The following is an 18702-nucleotide window of genomic DNA, read 5'->3' on the forward strand; positions in this document are numbered from 1 at the left end:
TTTTAACACAATTAAGACCGTTTTTTTTTTTTTTTTTTTTTTTTGGTATCAGGAATTGAACCTGGAGCACTTAACACTGAGCCATATCCCAAGCCCTTTTTAAAAAATTTTTATTTTGAGAAAGGGTTTTGCTAAGTCACTTTGGGCTTCTCTAGTTGCTGAGGCTGGCTTTGAACTTGTGATTCTCCTGCCTCAGCCTCCCGAGTCTCTGGTATTACAAGCATGCACAACAACACCTGGCCAATGAAGACATTTTTAATGAATAAAAGACTTGAAAAGACCTTTCAACTTGGTGCGGTGGCACACACCTGTAATTCCAGTGACTCTGGAGGCTGAGGCAGGAGGATTGCAAATTTGAGGCCAGCCTCAGCAACTCAGTGAGACCCTGAGCAACTAAATTAGTGAGATCCTGATTCAAAGTAAAATGTGAAAAGGGCTGGGGATGGGACGCAGTGATGAAGCCCCTCTGGGTTCAATCTGTGGCACCAAAACAAACAAACACCCCCCCCCAAAACAAACAAACCAAAAAAAGGCTTTTCAGAAAAGAAGATATTTGAATTACCACTAAACACACGAAAAAATGATTAACATTATTGGTCACTAGGGAAAACTATAAAAAGATCCCACTAAATACCTATTAGAGTGGTTTTAAAAACCGATCTTTAAAAAAAATCATGACAACTTTAAATGCTAGTGAAGATGCAAAGTAACTGAACTCTCATCTATTGCTGGTGAGAACATCCAAGGATTTGGCCACTTTGGAAAACAGTTTGACCGTCTGATGCCTCCTGTGCAGCTGGCAATCCCACCCCTGCCTATTTACACCCAAGAGAATGAAAACAAATGTCTATACAAAAGCCTGTTCACCAACATCTATAGTCTATTTGTTGGTAGCCAAAAACTTGTAAAAACCCAAGTGTCCATCAAAAGAAAACTGCATGAGTAAATTTAGTATAATAATTCAACAGAATACTACACAGCAATGAAAAAGCAAGAAAATCTAACATAGGCAGCAATAGGCATGAATGTCAAAACCACTGTGCTGGGCTGAGGTTGTAGCTCAGTGGTAGAGCACTTGCCTAGAACGTGAGAGGTGCTGGGTTCGAGTCTCAGCACCACATATAAATAAATAAATAAATAAAGGCATTGTGTCCATCTTCAACTAAGAAAATTTAAAAAACAGTATATTGAGTGAAATAATCTGTAAACAGGAAAAGAGTAGTCCACATGACTTAATTTATATGAAATTGTAGAAATGAGAAATTTTTCAAAAAAATTTTTTAATTAAAAAAATTTTGAGACAGGGTCTAGCTAAGTTACATTGCTGAGACCAGCCTCAAACTTGTAATCCTCCTCCTGCCTTAGCTTCCACAGTGGCTGGGATTTCAGCCTGAGCCACCACACCTGGCTTAAGGAAATCTAATCCAGAAAGAAGATCAGAGGTTGTCTGGGGCCAGGAAGAGGGAGGGATTGAGTATAAATGGCACAAGGAAAATACTGGGGAGCCGTGAAAATGTTCTTAATAGCACAAGGGCTATTTGTCAAAATTCATCTAATCAAACACTTAAAATGGGTGAGTTTTATTTGGTATAAATTTTACCTCCACAAAGTTGATTTTTTAAAATGGCCTAGACTGAACTATGGCATCTAGAGATGCCATAATGAGGCAGGATGATGGGTACCATTGAGGGAACCAGGGACCATAACTGGTGTGGGATAGTGGGGGGCAGGGGGGGACTTCTGTAGAGGTGGGGGATTACAAGGGCATGTGCATGATAAGTATTCACCACACAGGGGCTGGGGTTGTGGCTCAGTGGTAGAGCACTTGCCTAGCATGTGTGAGGCCCTGGGTTTGATTCTCAGTACCACATATAAATAAATAAAGTAAAGCTGTTGTGTCCATCCACAACTAAAAGTGTTTTAAAAATAGAATTCACTACACAAAAAAGAAAATTCACTAAGTTATACCTTTGTTTTCTGTGTTCACGTATCTGTTTTTATTTTATAATATTTATAATGAATTTAAAAATAAAAGTAATACCAATCACTAACATTTCTTGAGTATCTTCCATATTCAGGGCCCTGTCCTAAAGTAATCCTTCCCCCAAATCCATGGGGTTGGTATTGCTGTTATCTCCAGAAAAAAGGGAGAGGAAGCTGAGGCCCAGAGAGGCCAAGCAATTTGCCCAAGGCCCCACAGCCAGTGGCAGAGCTGGATTTTGGTGTAGGCCAAGTAGCTCCTAAGTCCGTGCTCAGAGGTAAAAGGAGGCTCTAATGGGGGTTAGGAGTAGAAACTTAGGAGGGGAATGTGGCCGCAGGCTCTGCTGAAGAAGGAGGGTCCATAGGAAGAGGATATCGAGGTAGGAGTTTCAAGCCAAGATGTACACAAGCTTCGCTTGTTTCTTTTTTTATTTTTTTGCTTCTGGGGATTGAACGCAGGGTTGCTGTACCCCTGAGCTACAACCCTGATCCTTTTTATTTTTACTATGAGTCCCATCAGATTGCCCAGGCTGGCCTCAAACTTGGATCTTCCTGACTCAGCCTCCTGAGCTACTGGGATCATTGGCATGTGCCACCAGGTCCAGCTTCACTTGTGTCTTTAAGAAATCTTTCCCGAGTCCCTTTGTGTGCTAGGCACTGCTCCGGGCTGCTGGGCCCCACGGTGGGCATTACAGGCAGAAATCCCTGTCACCCAGGCCCTGACATTCCAAACTCAGTTTTTCCAGCTCAGGGCCTCACCCATGCTAGGCACTTGAATACGTGGTTAGCCAGGTACAGTGGCTCACGCCTCTAATCCCAGCAGCTCCGGAAGCTGAGGCAGGGGGATTGCAGGTTTGAAGCCAGCCTCAGAAATTTAGTGAGGCTGAAAGCAACCAAGTGAGACCCTGTCTCAAAATTTAAAAACGGAAAGGACTGGGGATGTGGCTCGGTGTTTAAGTGCCCCTGGGCTCAAAAAATTAAAAAAAAAAAGTGTTGTTAGACATTCAAACCGAATATAAGGGAGTGGGAGAGATGCTCCAAGGTTCACAGGTGGCAATAGAGGACCCAGACCTGACGGCAGTGGGGGTCACCTCCAGGGTGGATCACCCCAGCAAGAGCAGGGACAACAGGCAGCAAACGTGAAGCATTTCCTGAGTCCTGCTGTGTTCATCTTGACCCTGATCAGAGTCAAAGTGACAAGAATAAGGCGGGCAGGTGAGGCCAGAGTAGCCACCCTCAGCAGTGACAGCCAGAGGTACAGTCACCTTGCAGAGGTCGTGCACGATTTGCCCTGGTGCAGGGCATGGCCAGGCTCCACTGGGAGAAGAAATCAGTCCTCTGTCCCCTGGCTCCAGACGCGGGTGACTCAAAGTGCCCGTGTGGTGGGCCTGGGTGTATCGGCAGCCATCGACCCACATTCCCAACTCACGTGTGTCAGGGGAGCTACAGAGGGAGACTCGCGACACAGATGGCTCTTTTTAGGAGGTTTCTGCCTGAGTGGAAAGAGGGAATGTGCTTAGAAAGCTCTTCTAGGTGTGGGGAAGGGGGATGTGGGGAGAGGTGAGGCCGGGGAGTCTGTTGAGGAACGTCTGGTTCGTGGTCACAGCCAGAGCCTCTCTGCAGCTGGCCTGCCCCCAAAGCCCCCAGGAGCTACCCCACATGGTGCTGCTGGCGGTGGGGGCCACTGTTCCCCTAGGCCCTGCTCCATTCCTGCTGTGACAGGAGAGGTACTTGGTTTGTTTGTTACTGGGGATTGAACCCAGGGATGCTTAACCACTGAGCCACATCTCCAGCCCTTTTTAAAATGTCAGTCATTTATTGATTGATTCATTGATTGATTATTGTAGATGGACACGATTTATTTTACTTATTTATTTTTATGTGGTGCTGAGGATCGAGCTCAGGGCCTCACCCATGCTGGGCAAGAGCTCGACCACTGAGCCACAATCCCAGACCCTTATTTTTTGAGACAGGGACTTGCTAAGTTGCTTAGGGCTTCGCTAAATTGCTGAGGCTGACTTTGAACTTGTGATCCTCCTGCCTCAGCCTCCCCGAGCTGCCGGGACAGAGATTTTATTAAAGGCCCAGGAATTTCAAAAGGAAAGGAACTTGAAAAACTTTGAAAGCCATAGCTTAGCTTACTCATTTTTGAACCTGGGGAGAACCTGCCCCCAGGCTTCCCCAAGACTTAGACCCCAGCTTCTTCAATAGAGGACCCCTGGGGACTTGTAGATCTCTCCCAGTCTCTGGTTCTGACTGCATGAGAAACTCCTGCGCCCAATACCTACATTCACCAAAGGACACTATAGCGGAAAACTGAGAACAACCATCGACCTAGCCATCGACTGGCGAATGGATAAGCAAACTTAGAATCTTTTTACGATGGAATAATACTTAGTAACCAAAAATACCTATTGATACCTACTAGAGATAGGAGGGGGAACACAAAGTACACACTGTGGTGATAGCAGTCAGAATGAACACGTGGGAATGGGCAGGGGGTTGATTGGAAAGGGAGATTCCCGGGATGTTGACCATATTCTGTGACTGTGTCTGGATGGCAGGTAACGTGGATTTATACACAGACACACACACACACCCACACACGCGCGCGCGCGCGCTAGAACGCACTGAGTTGTAACCTAAAAACCCGTGCACTTTACTATATGCTTATTACACACCAAGAAAAAAGGAAGAAGTAAAATACTGACAGCTGGTCCCACCCCCAGGGATGGATGTGACCCATGTGGAGTGTGGCCTGGTCAGCGGACCTTCGGAAGCCTTCCAGGGAGTTCTGATGAGCTGCAGGGCTGACCCCTCCTTGCCCTGCTCTGCACCCAGGGCTCTGGTGCCCTGTCCCTGCCCTTGGCTCCCTCAGGAGACCTCATTGCGAAAGGGCAGCCTGGGGCAGTGGGAAGCCTGCAGGAAGCCCAGAGAAGGAAACGTCCATTTCTCTAAAAACCTCAGGGGAGATGGTTTATTTCTGTTTTGGGTCCCACGGATTGAACTCAGGGGCACTCAACCACTGAGCCACATCCCCAGCCCTATTTTGTATTTTGTTTAGAGACAGGGTCTCACTGAGTTGCTGGCTTTGAACTCGAGATCCTCCTGCCTCAGCCTCCCAAGCTGCTGGGATTACAGGTGTGCACCACGGAGTGGGTTTATTTGTTTTCTTTTGAACTCGCTGCAGGTGATTATACCTTCATCTCCTGGGTTAGATCTCATAGCAATAGAGTGGGGTGGGGTGGGAAGGGGGTTGGTCTTTATAAAGGCACTCTCTAAACCACACCGCACCTTTAATACCATCACTACTGCTTAATTGCCTCTGGGGCTTTTTGTTACCTGTTGAAGAAAATTTGACCACCTCCCTGAGGCCACGTGCCTGTGGGACACCAGTCCTAGCCACTATGGCCGCCTGTCAATCAAGCTCTCTGTGGCCCCCAGGCCTTCCAAAGACATGTTTCCCCTTCCCAGTTCTCATCCGGAGCCTGATGCCTGCTTTGGGGCTCTCGGCTGAAACTTCACTCCTCACTTAAATCACTCTCTGCCACCACCTACGCTCTGACTATGTTCTCTATAGGTTTTTTTTTTTTTTTGGTACCCAGGATTGAATCCAGGGGCGCTTAACCACTGAGCCACATCCTCAGGCCTTTTTAATATTTTATTTAGAGACAGGGCCTCCCTGAGTTGCTTAGGGTCTCACTGCTGAGGCTGGCTTTGAAACCCCAAGCCTCCTTCCTCAGCCTCCTCCGCTACTGGGATTACTGGCATAATCTCTGGCTTTTCCATAGTCCTTGACATACAACAGGAATATCCGTTGCTTGGGGTGTGATCTGTGTATGCTCCTGTCCCCGTTTTAGCCCCACCACATGGGCCAGTGCCAAAGCCTCAGAGCCGAACTGCTGAATGGAAGTCAGCAAACTCCATAACGCGGGCACTGCCATCTGAGAAGGCTTCTGTAACGGCAGAGGTTCTATTATTCACTCCCTTCATGACCGCCTTCCATTCCCTCTGCTCTCCAGGAGGCTGCTGTTTATCCCTGAAATATTTAAGTGCAGTAAGTCACTGTATTAAAGGCTAGAGAGGGCACAGTCCCTGCCCTCAAGATAGTGCATCCAGGGATGGATATGCCCCCAGGAGCAGCACCAGAGAGGGGGAGGTGGAAGTGCTGTGGGTTCTTCCTCCTTCTCTCCCCTCTCCACATCGTCTCCAGGGGATCTCAGATCCTCACAGCATCTTGGATGACGTCCTTCCCTAGCCTAACCCAACTCTCTCCCACAGGACACAGGCTTAGCTCTATCTGAAATCACCCGAGAACCTGAAAAATCTGTGATGAAAGGCTAGGGTTGTAGCTGGGTGACAGCGTCTGCTTAACGTGCACAAGGCCCTGGGCTCCATCCCCAGCACACACATACAAATGTGACATGAGGTTAACAGCTTAACTGTGTACAGAGTGAGTCATACCAATAAATCAGGAATCAACACTGAAAAGTAAGTAATAAAAATGAAAAGACAATTTATAAAAGATGGAACAAATATTCTAAAAAGAAAAAAATGTTTAACCACATTAGTAATTATATATATATATATATATATACACACACACACACACACACATTTAAAAAGCAGAAAAATTAGCATTTCATTTTTTAGAATGGCCAAAAAGCATAAGAATGATATCCTTCAATATCAGCAGGGATAATGAGAGTGAGCTTTTTTTTTTTTTTTTTTTTTTGATGCTGAGGATTGAACCAAGGGCCTTGTGCATGCAAGGCAAGCACTCCACCAACTGAGCTATAGCCCCAATCCCCTAATGAGAGTGAGCCTTAATAACTGCTGGCATGAGTGTAACTGATAATGCTTTATGTAACTCAACACCATGCATGTAAGAAGCCTGAGATGCATGCTTTCTCACTCAGTAGTTATACATTCAGGATTAAGCTAAAGAAAAATACTGGGCAAGGGTGCAAATATGTGTGTAGCATTGCTTATGACTGTGATTTTTTAAAAATAGTTATAAAGCGTTTATTCAACACTGGATTACTATTCAGTCATCAAAATTGTAATTTTTAATATGAAAAGATTCATGACATTCTTTTAAGGAAAAAACAGCTTGCAAAACATATCATACATTACGTACAAAAATCCTATTTTTGTTAACTTTTTTTTTTTTTTTTGTACTAAGTATCGAGCTCAGGAACACTTACAACAGAACGACGTTTCTAGTCCTTTTTATTTTGAGTCGGTGTCTCCCTGAATTGCTTGCGACCTCATTAAGTTGCTGAGGCTGGCCTTGAACTTAGCAGTCCTCCGGCCTCAGCCTCCCGAATCACCGATATTACAGGCGTGAGCCACTACGCCCGGCTTGTTAAAAGTTTTAAAAATAGTAATACATTTGTGTGGGTGCATGTGAGTTTGGAAGAACATATACTCAAAACAATGATTATCTTTTGTTGGGGAACTATTTTTCTTTGTGTATTTTTTTATTTATCTGTGCGTTTTCTCTCGTCCTACTCAAACAGCATATACCACTTGCATAAGTTAAATTACCGATGGGAAAGACACGTGTTTCTAAAGACACCGTCTAAATATAAGCGACCATTTATCTGTTCATAAAGCACGCAGGCTCCCAAGCTCCTGCCCGGCGGCGGTTTCCTGGCTCCTGAATCCCAGAAGCCGATACTGGTCGCCAGAGCCTCCCACTCTTCAGGCAATGCCGAGGACACCCCAGGCAGCGCGCGGGTCCTGGTTGTGGGCGGGGCCGCGCAGCCCGGAAGAGACGCCGCGCCGCGCATGCCCCTTCCTTTCCAGCCTCGGCCTCGGACCCTGAAGCCTCCGCGGTGAGTTCCTCTGGCGTTCGGGTTCCATCTGCCACCATCGGGCCGTCCTGTCGTCATAGCGGCCGTGTCTCCCTAGGGTTTGGACCGAGGACCTCTCTGCCCCTCTTGGCACTCCTATTTCTAAGCGGCGAGAAGGGTTGGGGGTGTTGTTCAGGGAGTTAGAGGGGTGCTGGTAGGCGAAGTTCGGCGTCCGGATGGCGGAAGACGGAGGAGGGGAGTTTGAAGCCCCAGTGTGGCGGGGACCAGCCAGGCGAGGCTAGGGAGGCCGTACCCCACCTGCACGCGTTTCCTTCGCTGGAGGACCTTTCGCCTGGCCCTGGAGCTCTAGTTTGGGGTAGGGAATTTTAGGGGATGACGGTTGCGGGAACCTTAGCCCTTCTGTTGGGGGTCAGTGATCTGTGAGGCATCGGTGGGGGGGGCTTTTCCACTTCCGGGTCCTGCTGCGTGCCTTAAAGTGCAGATGGGAGAATCCCCACTGGGTAGGTCTTGATGACCCCCCAGGACCGCTAGAGTACCATGTCTGCGTACTCCCCACTGCCTGTACCGTTGTGGTTGTCAGAGCTTGTGAAGTTGGATCAGATACGTGTCCATGTCCCTGTTTTAACGTCCTGGCCAGTATTCCATCTGAAACATTAGGTGGTGTGGGAGAGGGCTGGTCTCCAGTGAGTTTATTCTGCTGTTTTTTTTCAGCATGTCTTCTATGGTGTGTTTTGAATTGTCCATCCACTGGGCAGTGATTTTGTGGTCACTTAGGGTCATCAACTTGGTTACTGGGATCCTAGCTACATTGCTCAGAAACGTTCTTCATGATCACTTTCTTGCAGATGTTGATGCCCAAGAAGAATCGGATTGCCATTTATGAACTCCTTTTTAAGGAGGGAGTAATGGTAGCCAAGAAAGATGTCCACATGCCCAAGCACCCAGAGCTGGCAGATAAGAATGTACCCAACCTTCACGTCATGAAGGCCATGCAGGTATGGACTGGGATGGAAATGGGGAGATTTCCCACTAACGTTCAAGGTAGATTCCAACAAGAGATCAGGGTAGCTGCTTGCTTCCTTGAAGGACACTGATGTAGATATATGCTGTGAAAACTTGTCTCTATCCCCTTTGAAGTGCAGAGTTTCCAGCTTCTAATTATGTTCTTTGTTTTGTTTTGAGATGGGATCTCTCACTATTGCACAGTCTGGCCTTAAACTCTTGTGTGGAGGGGATCCTTGTGCCTCAGCCTCCTAAGTAGCTGGGACTACACACACTCGCCACCATGCCCAGCCTTGTTATGTCTAAACAGGAGTTTTCTGCCTTAGTCTCTCAAGTCTCGAGGCTACGTGAAGGAACAGTTTGCTTGGAGACACTTCTACTGGTACCTTACCAACGAAGGCATTCAGTATCTCCGCGATTACCTCCACCTGCCACCTGAGATTGTGCCTGCCACTCTACGCCGTAGCCGACCAGAAACTGGCCGACCTCGGCCCAAAGGTAGGTGCCTAATTAATGCCACCAAGGGCCTGCTCTGAAGCTGCTTTTTTCCTGAGGGAAACAGTGTATGTGAAATGGTATGATCTTTTGTGTGGGGGACAGAAGTGTTATTAAAACTTATCATTGGTGTTAGCTTTAGAGGGGAGGTGGCAAGGGCCTTTGGTCAAGTTCTAGAACCTTTGAACTGAACCCAGGTCTTTGTCCGTTGATGAAATTGCATTAAACATGAGTAGAATTTTGGTCTTTCTTCCCAAATGACTGCAAATATTCAGATACGTGGCAGGTCATTCAGTGATTATTTTCTAGCAGAATGAGATTGTGCTCAAGAAGTCCAGAGCAAAGCTCTTTACCAACATGTAAAAGAAATGAATGGTTTCTTGGCAAGGGGAGCAAACATTTTGAAAACGGGGGAGAATGTATATATAATTTGGGTGTGAAATAGGCTCCCTTATGAATAAAGTTATCTTCTGGCTCCTGAGATCCTTACTGGCTCACAGTTAGCATTTTTGTCAGGGTTCTGGTTACTTGTTATTAACTTGGTAGGAGCTGCAGAGAATTTCTTTTTTCTTTATTTTGTGCCTGAGATTGGACCCAGGGCTGCTTTGCTGCTGAGCTACTTCCCTACTCCTTTTATCTATTTTTAATGTTATGAATTAGGGATTGAGCCCAGGGGTACTTTGCCATTGAGTGTGTGGACAGCCCCCCCACCTTTTCCTTGGGGACGGGGTACCAGGGATTGAACCCAGGGGTGGCTTAACCACTGAGCCACATCCTCTGCCTTTTTAATATTTTATTTAGAGACGGAGTCTTGTTAAATTGCTGAGGCTGTTTCTGACCTTGCGATTCTTCTGCCTCAGCCTCCCTGATCACTGGGCTTTTAGGAGTGCTCCACTAGACCAGCCCAGCCCGGCCTTGTGAATACTTAGAGCAAAGGTTCTCTACCTAAGAATGAAAATGCTGTTGTCCTTCTGTAATCCACAAATTCTGATTTAGTCGGTCTATGTGGACCTGACGTTTGCTTTTGCCATTCACTTAAGAGTCAAAAGTTTTGTTTTTTTTCTACTTCAAAAACAGTTTGTTTTTTAGTTGTATGGATTCCATTGGCTAGAGAGAATGCTGAATTAAATTTAATATTTTACGGGGCTGGGGATGTGGCTCAAGTGGTAGCGCGCTCGCCTGGCATGCGTGCGGCCCGGGTTCGATCCTCAGCACCACATACAAACAAAGATGTTGTGTCCACCGAAAAATAAATAAATAAATATTTAAAAAAAAAAAATTTAATATTTTACATGTTTGGGAGAATTTTTAAAGGTAGACTTTACCTTAAACTTCTGACTGGGAATGTAGCTAAGGGGTTGTCTAGTGGCACAGGATCCTGTGATCTACCCCAAGCATAACATGCAAAAAACTGTGCCTTAGCCCATGAAGTCACAAGTTTTCAATTCTGGCAATATAATTACGTTCTTGTTATTATTACAGCATAATTATATATCATAGATTTCTATAGGTGTTCCACATCTGGGACAATGGGGGAAATAATGGGTTAATATATATATACCGCTTATGAGGTGTGTATAGAAGCCCAAGAGAAACTAAAGGATTCTTGGTGACCTCTACATTATATAATTACTTTTCCAGTCATATACTAAATTTTTCACTTGGAAAGATGGGGAGAATTCAAAATTTGGATATTTGTGTCAATATTTCTAAAATTGCCAAGTGATTGGAAAATGCCTTTATGTGGAGAGACTCAGTAGAAGAAAACCAGTTTTCTTGCAGTTCACCAGAGATGGAAGAGCCATGCCTCAAGAAACAGAGTTCCCATGCTGCTGTGTGTTCACGGTGTGGTTTAATTTATGTAGGTCTGGAGGGTGAGCGGCCTGCAAGACTCACAAGAGGGGAAGCTGACAGAGATACCTACAGGCGGAGTGCTGTGCCCCGTGAGTAATGGCATCTTCTGTATCTGGGCTGTTGGGGAACTCAAGAACCTGTTAGGAACACTTCTTAAGGGATTTTAATGGATTCTTCAGCCCTTACAGGTACAGGAGAGGTGCTTGATTTCAGTCTCCACATCATCAGAACAGCAGGAGTCCTTTGGAAATCAAGCCCTCTCAGGAAAGCCACATGCTTTCCTTTTTCCTATTTGCTGTTTTGTAAGCTCCTTGAGGGCAGCGCTCACTCAACTGTTTTTGCAAAAATAATGTGAAATTAGCAACTGCTTACATTGACCCAGAGTGACAAGTTCACTGGGTTGGGTGCCTTTTGCATGCCAAGCACTATTGTAGGGACATGTCTGTATAATAGACAAAAGGCTCAATTCTCATTGAGCTTTCAGTGCTAGGGAAGATGGGTTTGTCAGGTGGTCTGGGTGCTGTGTGAGAAAGTTAAAGCAGAAGTGGGTGGGTGTTGGTCATATTCAGTTGGGTTTTCAGAGTCTTTGCAGAAGTAAGCAGATATCTGAAGGACAGGACAGAAGGGGAGTCAGCCAAGGGAGCGTCCCAAACAGAGTCCCTCAGAGGGCACCTAGCTTGTCAAAAGAGGGAAGATAAAGATGTCATATGGGAAGAACTTACAGTCATTCACTCTGTTGCAAAAGTTGTGATATAAAAGCAAGTTCCAAAAAGAAATTCTTACTTCTACCACTCTTACCTGCCACCTTGTCATCTTTTCTGGTTCTTCGTATGTGAAGAAGAGAGCACTTGGCCTGAGCGCCTTACAGGGGGAGAGGGTGAATTCTTCCAGCTCTTGGTTCAGAGGAAGTTGGTGATGGCTTGTATTAGAAGTCATGCCACATGGGGAACTTGGGAACTGTTCTTCAGAGAATGAGACAGTTGAACTTGAGCCACAGGGTCCTCCCTTGAGAGTGAGCATAGCTTGGCGAGTGCAGAGGTGGGGAGAACATGGTGGCTAGTTTGGTGAGAGGGCTGGAAGTAAGCAGTCAGGACCCTGAGGTGGAAGTGGGCTGAAGGGAAACTCTGCTTTTAGTGGTATTCATTGAAACCACGTTATTGGCCCTGGCTCCCCGCCCCCCTTATTCTCCATGTGACTTACATATGAAATACACATTTCCTAGCCATACAATTTAAAAACAGGAGGAAATGGGTTGTGTGTTATTTTAACATGAAACCCTTATAAACATTGATATTTTATATTGTTTTGTTCCCAAGTCTTTGAAATCTAATGTGTGTTTCGAGCACATCTTGACATAAACTCCTGGCTGCCTGTAGGATAGCCAGCACTAGATCTTTGATCTTGTCTCTCCCATTTTGCAGCTCTGGGCCCTTAATTGTCCTTAAAGTTTTCCCTTATTGAGCTCCCTCTACAAGCTTAGTGCAGGATGGGAAGTGAGGGTCCTTTGTGGCTACAGTGGCCTTCCTGGAGAGGTGAATGGTTTGGGCTGAGTTTTGAAGGGTGGTATAGTGAAAGCTGACTGTGCCCCAGGAGAGGGAAGGTAACAGTGATTTCACATTGATGTTTCTCTTTCCAGCTGGTGCTGACAAGAAAGCCGAGGCTGGGGCTGGGTCAGCAACCGAATTTCAGTTTGTAAGTATTCCCCCATTTGCTACTATAAATAGTCACTCTACTAACCTCAGGCTTGAGGCTTTACCAGTTCTGGGGATATGGTTTGGGTGGGGAGTCTGTTGCCTGTTTTTTCCCAAATAAGTTTTACATTGAGGAGGACCCAGTATGCAAACTTTAGTAAATATATGTTGCTGATGTGAGTCTCAAAAATCAGTACATGTGGCATGCTGGTATTCTGTTTTATTAATGATGGTAGTAACTCCCTGAATTTTTAGAAAGTGAAATTTGAAATTGAACAAAACACTAGAGATTGAGTGGACTCCAGAATAAAGTTGGTCTGAAATCTAATCGTGTGATCTAGGGCAGGTTCTTTCCTTTTTTAAAAATTTCTTATTTTAGTTGTTGATGGGCCTTCATTTGGGCCTTCATTTATTTATATGTGGTGCTGAGAAGCGACCCAGTGCCTCACAGACGCTAGGCAAGCACTCTTCCACAACCCCAGCCTTTGGGCAGGTTCTTTTCTGCTTCACTTTCTCATGTGTGAAACAGGGATGCTAATAGAGCAATAAAGGTACTGTGAGGTTAGTTGATCCAGTTGAAATGCAGGTCCTCCTATGGCAGGTCTTCTTGTGGGCTGGGTGGCCACATGCCCATTCTATCAGTGAGGAAGTAGGCTTAGATATTGAATGGCCCCGTAGCAATAAGGGGCAGGGCTGGGGTTTATGGCCTGCACTCTCTTGGCTGTTGGCTTCGTATCTCTCTCCAGTGATAATGAAGCCAGAAAGCATGAGAGGTACAACCCTGCATGCTACTAATGCTGACTTCATGTTATTTCTCTTGCAGAGAGGCGGATTTGGTCGTGGACGTGGTCAGCCACCTCAGTGAAGTTGGACCGGATTATTTTGTTTTGAATAAACTTGTAGCCAGAAAAAAACTTGTGTATCCATTTTTGTGTGTGTGTTATATAGCTTTAACAGAAATGGCTTAAGGATCTGAATGTAAGTGGGGCAAGATTGGATTGGTTTGGGGAGTTGTCCTGTCTGGCATGACATCATTGTTGCTGATAGGGCTGTTGTGCTTGGCTTTGCCTTGTGCCCTCTGCTCTATCCAGCACCTTCCTGCAGAGTTGTGTTCTATGGAACCCACGCCTCCCTCACAGCCGCGCTGACTCAGTGCTACATGTGGGAAAATTGCTCTTTGTTGGCCTGGAATTGAGATTTTGTTCTGAGTATCTTGAGAGGTTCTGGAAAGGATTAAAGGAAACAAATACTGTTCTTGGAATTCTGCACAAACAATTTAAAGGGACCATGTGCAAGGAATAGTGTTTAGGCAAACGGTTTTACTAATACCAATCTTAAGCCTATTCTTGGAATTCTGCACAAACAATTTAAAGGGACCATGTGCAAGGAATAGTGTTTAGGCAAACAGTTTTACTAATACCAATCTTAAGCCTCAGGATTTATAGAATTAAAGTGCATTAAAATGGCTTGAGGGCTGAGGCTATGTATGGCTCAGTGGAAGAGTGCTTGCCTGGCACATGTGAGGCACTGGGTTCGATCCTCAGCACCTCATCCACCTACAACTATGTATGTAAACTGGCTTGGGCTATAGCTCAGTGGTAGAGTGCTTGCCTTGCATGCACAAGGTCTTTGGTTCAATCCCCAGCACCACACACACCCACACATAAACTAATAGGGAGTTGGAACCCTTGTTATTCCAGGTCTTCCCTTTGAAAGGAAAAATTAGAATATTTTTCTGAGGATTTCATAAGTGGTGACCCAGTGTAGCACTTGAGAAATTGGATAAGGGCTGTATGTCCAGTTTCCTGGGGGTAATGCCGACCATCATAGTGGTGTGTCAGAGGGGCTTTGATGGGAAGTGAAGTAGACTGAAAGGATTTTTACAGTGCTTGGCACAGTGTCTGAAGGACCTTCAAATGGCCTAATGAGACGTTAGGAACACCCTTGCAGACTTTTGTAAGTGTGCTACTGGGGTTTGGGGTGGTAGGGTTGTTGGGGTTTGAGATGGTAAGCTCAGCTAGGCAGTGACTCAGGACAAACATACCAAGTTTCAGCCAATGAAAATAATAATAGAAATACCTCTTTGGACTCTGGGGACTTAGGAATAATTTGTGAAGTACTATGAGCCAAGCTTTGTATGGAGATGGACAGTTTGTAAAAACCAAAAATGGTGGTATTGTGCTGGTACCTGACCTTGGGTCTTGGTAGGCAGTTGTACTTTAGACCACTAGGTGGCAGCTGATGGCAACTCCAAATAAAGCACTTCACAGTCCTGGGAGGTGAGCTTTGGAGTCTGAACCACCAATAAATAGAAGCTTGCTTTGGCAGGAAGAGGCAGTGTTTGGGGAAGCTAGTTTCAGCACGGCCTTGGCTGCCCTGCCAAAGATTGCTTTTTATCCAATTTTTCTGCTGGCTCGAGGATGTCAAGTGGTTTGCCCGTGTTCACACGCCTTGTGATTGTTTAACCTGGATTCCACTATGAAATATTAGTAGCTCCCGCCTTTCTGTTTCCCACTGAGATCAGTGAGTGGATGGACTTCTACAGCCTTGGTGATTTTCTGGCCCTAAAATGTCACTGTTTTTCAAGTAGGGCTCTTTGCCAACCTCTTCCCTTATGATTTAAATTAGTTCCAGAATATATTCTAGATCACCCCTGACTCTGGATAAACCCCAAGGAACCTATAAAGTAGTCCAAGCAAGTGGATAAGCATGCTGTTGGAGGAGAGTCTTGCATCCTCCAGTCCCCTCCATTGATAAGTTGAAATTCCCCTATCAGTCATTCCTTAGCTGCTCAGGGATCATTGCTGGTAAGTACTCTAAGAAACAAGCTCAAAATTTGCCCTCAAGCACCTTATATATTGGTTATATATTGAGTATAATACCAAATACTACCTAAGTGGTAAATCATAACCAAACAATTTTTTTTTCTTTTTTTGTACTAGGGATTGAACCCAGGGGTGCTTAACCACTGGGCCACATCCCTAGCCCCTTATTTTAAAAGTTTGAGACAGGGTCTCATTAAGTTGCTGAAGCTGGCCTTGAACTTTGAATCCTGCCTCAGCCTCCTGAGTCGCTCTGATTACAGGTGTGTGTCATCACATCCATCTCCAAACTGAATTATAAGAAAATGTAGCGCAGGGGAAAGAAATTAAAGGGAAGCAGCCCAATGGGGTTTTGTGGGACAAAGGAGGCATGAGAGCAGATGGGGCATCTTGAAGAGTTTTATTGTAAGTGCCGCCTCGCTTGGGGAGAGTGGGTTAGGAAAGACAGTGAGAGGCCCAGCTGGAGGACTGCGTGGGCACAGCCACCACTAAGGGAAAGCTTTGGGGAAGGTTTTGGCCTCTTCCAGGGTTGCTTTCTAGGTCCATCATAGCTTGCTTCTGCCCTCCAACCCCTGCCTTACCAGCTCATTCCTACCACACAACCGTCACGAAAAAACAAAGAATTTTTAAAGGGATTTTGGAAGTTGATAGATGAAGGGTTTTTTCCCCCCCTAACTTAACATAAACTTCCTGATATGGTCACAAATCTCCTTTCCCCGAAAACTACAATTTCCTTATAACTAGTGCCAATAGCAGCTTCAATTCTCTGTGACGTAGAAGGCAGCCACCCTGCCTCTGGTAGATGCTGGGAGACAAAGAGGTGAATATAGAATCAGTTTAAAGGATTTCCCAAGAGCCAGGTAGAGGTGCACACCTGGAATCCCAGTGCCTCAGGAGGTGGAGGCAGAAGGATCAAAAGTTTGAGGCCAGTCTAGGTAATTTAACAAGACTCTGTCTCAAAAAAGGGTGCTGGGTGTGGTGTCACATGCCTGTAATCCCAGCAGCTCTAGAGCCTGAGGCAGGAGGATCGCTGGTTCAAAGCCAGCTTCAGCAATTTAGCAAGGCTGTAAGCAATCTAGTGAGACTGTCTCAAAAAATAAAAAGGGTTGGGGAGTGGCTCAGTGGTTAAGTGCCCTTGGGTTCAATCCCTGGTACAAAAAAAAAAAAAAAGGCAGGGAGTGGGGAGTGCTGGGTATGTAACTTCAGTGGTAGAGCACCCCCAGGTTCAATCGAGTATGGCAAACAAACAAGGATTTTCCAAGAAACTCATTTTTGAGGAGATCCTCTGGCCCTGAAGATAAGAGGTCCTGCTGAGAATATTTGCTGCCTAGTTCTTGGCAAGGGTCCTCAACAGGGTGGAGGAATTCAGTGCAGATTGTTTTGCATTTTCTAATTTTATTCAAATGGAATTATATAATATGCACTCCTTTTAGTTTGGCTTCTTTTACTTAGCAGCACTGAGTTTCACAATGTTGTTACAGATATTTGTAGAGGCTTTTTATAGCTGAGTATTTTACCTGTTGATAGGCACTTGGGTTATTTCTACTTTTTGACTATGGTGATTAACGTTGCTGTGAACATTTGTGTGCGGTTTTGGGTGAACCTGTGTTTGCAGTTCTCTTAGGTATATACATAGGAGTGGAGTGGCTAGGTTCTGTGGTCCTGGGTAACATTTTGAGGAAAAGCCAAACCATTTCCCAGAGTGGCTGTACCATTTTACATTCCCTTTTGCAGGTTATGAGTTTTAATTGCTTCTCATCCTTACTAAGTCTTGGTTTGGCCAGTCTTTTAATCTCAGCCATTGTGAAAGTTTGGATTTTTTCCTACAGATGACAATTCACAGAATGAAGACGGGGTAGAGGTGGTGGAGAAAGGGAGACTTTGGTCAAAGGGTACAAATTTAGGAGAAGTTTTTATATCATATTGTACAGCATAATGACTATAGTTAACATATTAATATATTAAGATAACATATAATCATATATTATACATTATATCATATTATATGTCATACATAATATATTTCAAAGTAGCTATAGAGGATTTTAAGTGTTCTCACCACAAAAAAGGATAAGTATTCGAGGTGGTAGATAGGCCAACTGGCCTGATTTTTCTCATTTCAAAATGTTATATTTGCAGGGCATGTGGCAGATGCCTATAATCCCAGCGGCTTGGGAGGCTAAGACAGGTGGATCGTGAGTTCAAGGCCAGCCTCAGCAATGGCGAGGCAAATGCTTAAATCCTTACTGCAGAAAAAAATCCACATTCTTTACAGTGGCTGAGATTAAGTGACTGGCCAGACCAAGGTGCGGTGAAGGTGAGGATCTACCTGACTGAGTTTGGGTCTGCATGGTGACCACACAGGGGCACTGAGTGGTCATGGGTGAAGCGCTCTGTCACTGGGGACTACAATACACAGCCTGCGGGAAAGGGAGAGGAAATCCATCATTGGACTGCTCAGTTCTAGAAAGGAAACTGGGACAGAATGAGCGCATTGGTGTGTGTGGGGGAGAGGGATGAAAGGGATTGTTTAAAAAGTTTCAGCCATAGAAAGCCTGGAGCCCATTTCTATTTAAAAGTGCTTTATTAAATAGAAACCCGTGATAAATGCATGGCATGGATCCAAAAGAACAGCCACTTGAAAAATAAGCCCTGCATGGTTTACTGACATATCAAAGAGGCCATTGTAAGAAAAGGGAATCTTTAAAAATAAATAAATATTAAGTGAGAGAGGATACTCGAGCTGAGGGACTAAGGAAGCCTCAAAATAGGGCAAAATTTATGGAAGCAGTGAATCCAACGGGATTTTAAAATTCTGAAGAGTCCCTGAAAGAAACGTCCAAATAAATAGTTCTAGTTTATTGAAATACACGAAAAGTTGGAGGTCAGTTTGAGGATCTGGAGGCACCAGTTCCTCAATATGCAAAAAGTGTATGGGGCTGAGTAGCCAGCTGATTCTGATAGCTTGCCACTATTACATAGAGATCTCCTCCTTCTGTTAAAGCTAAAAATATTTTTAAAATTTATACTGCAGTGGGG

At 45.1% G+C, this 18702-nt stretch overlaps 1 protein-coding gene across 1 annotated transcript; it reads left to right on the forward strand.

Moving 5' to 3' along the window:
* The first annotated feature begins 7744 nt into the window (after positions 1-7744).
* On the forward strand, positions 7745-13755 carry Rps10 (ribosomal protein S10). The gene is made up of 6 exons (XM_046464391.1): positions 7745-7820; positions 8645-8794; positions 9128-9299; positions 11162-11239; positions 12787-12842; positions 13665-13755. The coding sequence occupies exons 2-6, from the start codon at positions 8645-8647 to the stop codon at positions 13704-13706; spliced, it is 498 nt and encodes a 165-aa protein (XP_046320347.1). The 5' UTR covers positions 7745-7820; the 3' UTR covers positions 13707-13755.
* Positions 13756-18702: the final 4947 nt, after the last annotated feature.

Source organism: Marmota monax, unplaced genomic scaffold, assembly GCF_021218885.2.
Source record: "Marmota monax isolate L192 unplaced genomic scaffold, Marmota_monax_Labrador192_F-V1.1 WCK01_AAM20220418_F8-fsc00211, whole genome shotgun sequence".
NCBI classification, from domain to species: Eukaryota; Metazoa; Chordata; class Mammalia; order Rodentia; family Sciuridae; genus Marmota; species Marmota monax.

Bases quoted from the DNA above. Each gene is read 5' to 3' on its own strand.
- Rps10 (XM_046464391.1), top strand. From the start codon at position 8,645: ATGTTGATGCCCAAGAAGAATCGGATTGCCATTTATGAACTCCTTTTT. The intron at 9,300-11,161 runs GTAGGTGCCTAA...TAATTTATGTAG, and splicing joins TGGCCGACCTCGGCCCAAAG to GTCTGGAGGGTGAGCGGCCT. The intron at 11,240-12,786 runs GTGAGTAATGGC...TTCTCTTTCCAG, and splicing joins CAGGCGGAGTGCTGTGCCCC to CTGGTGCTGACAAGAAAGCC.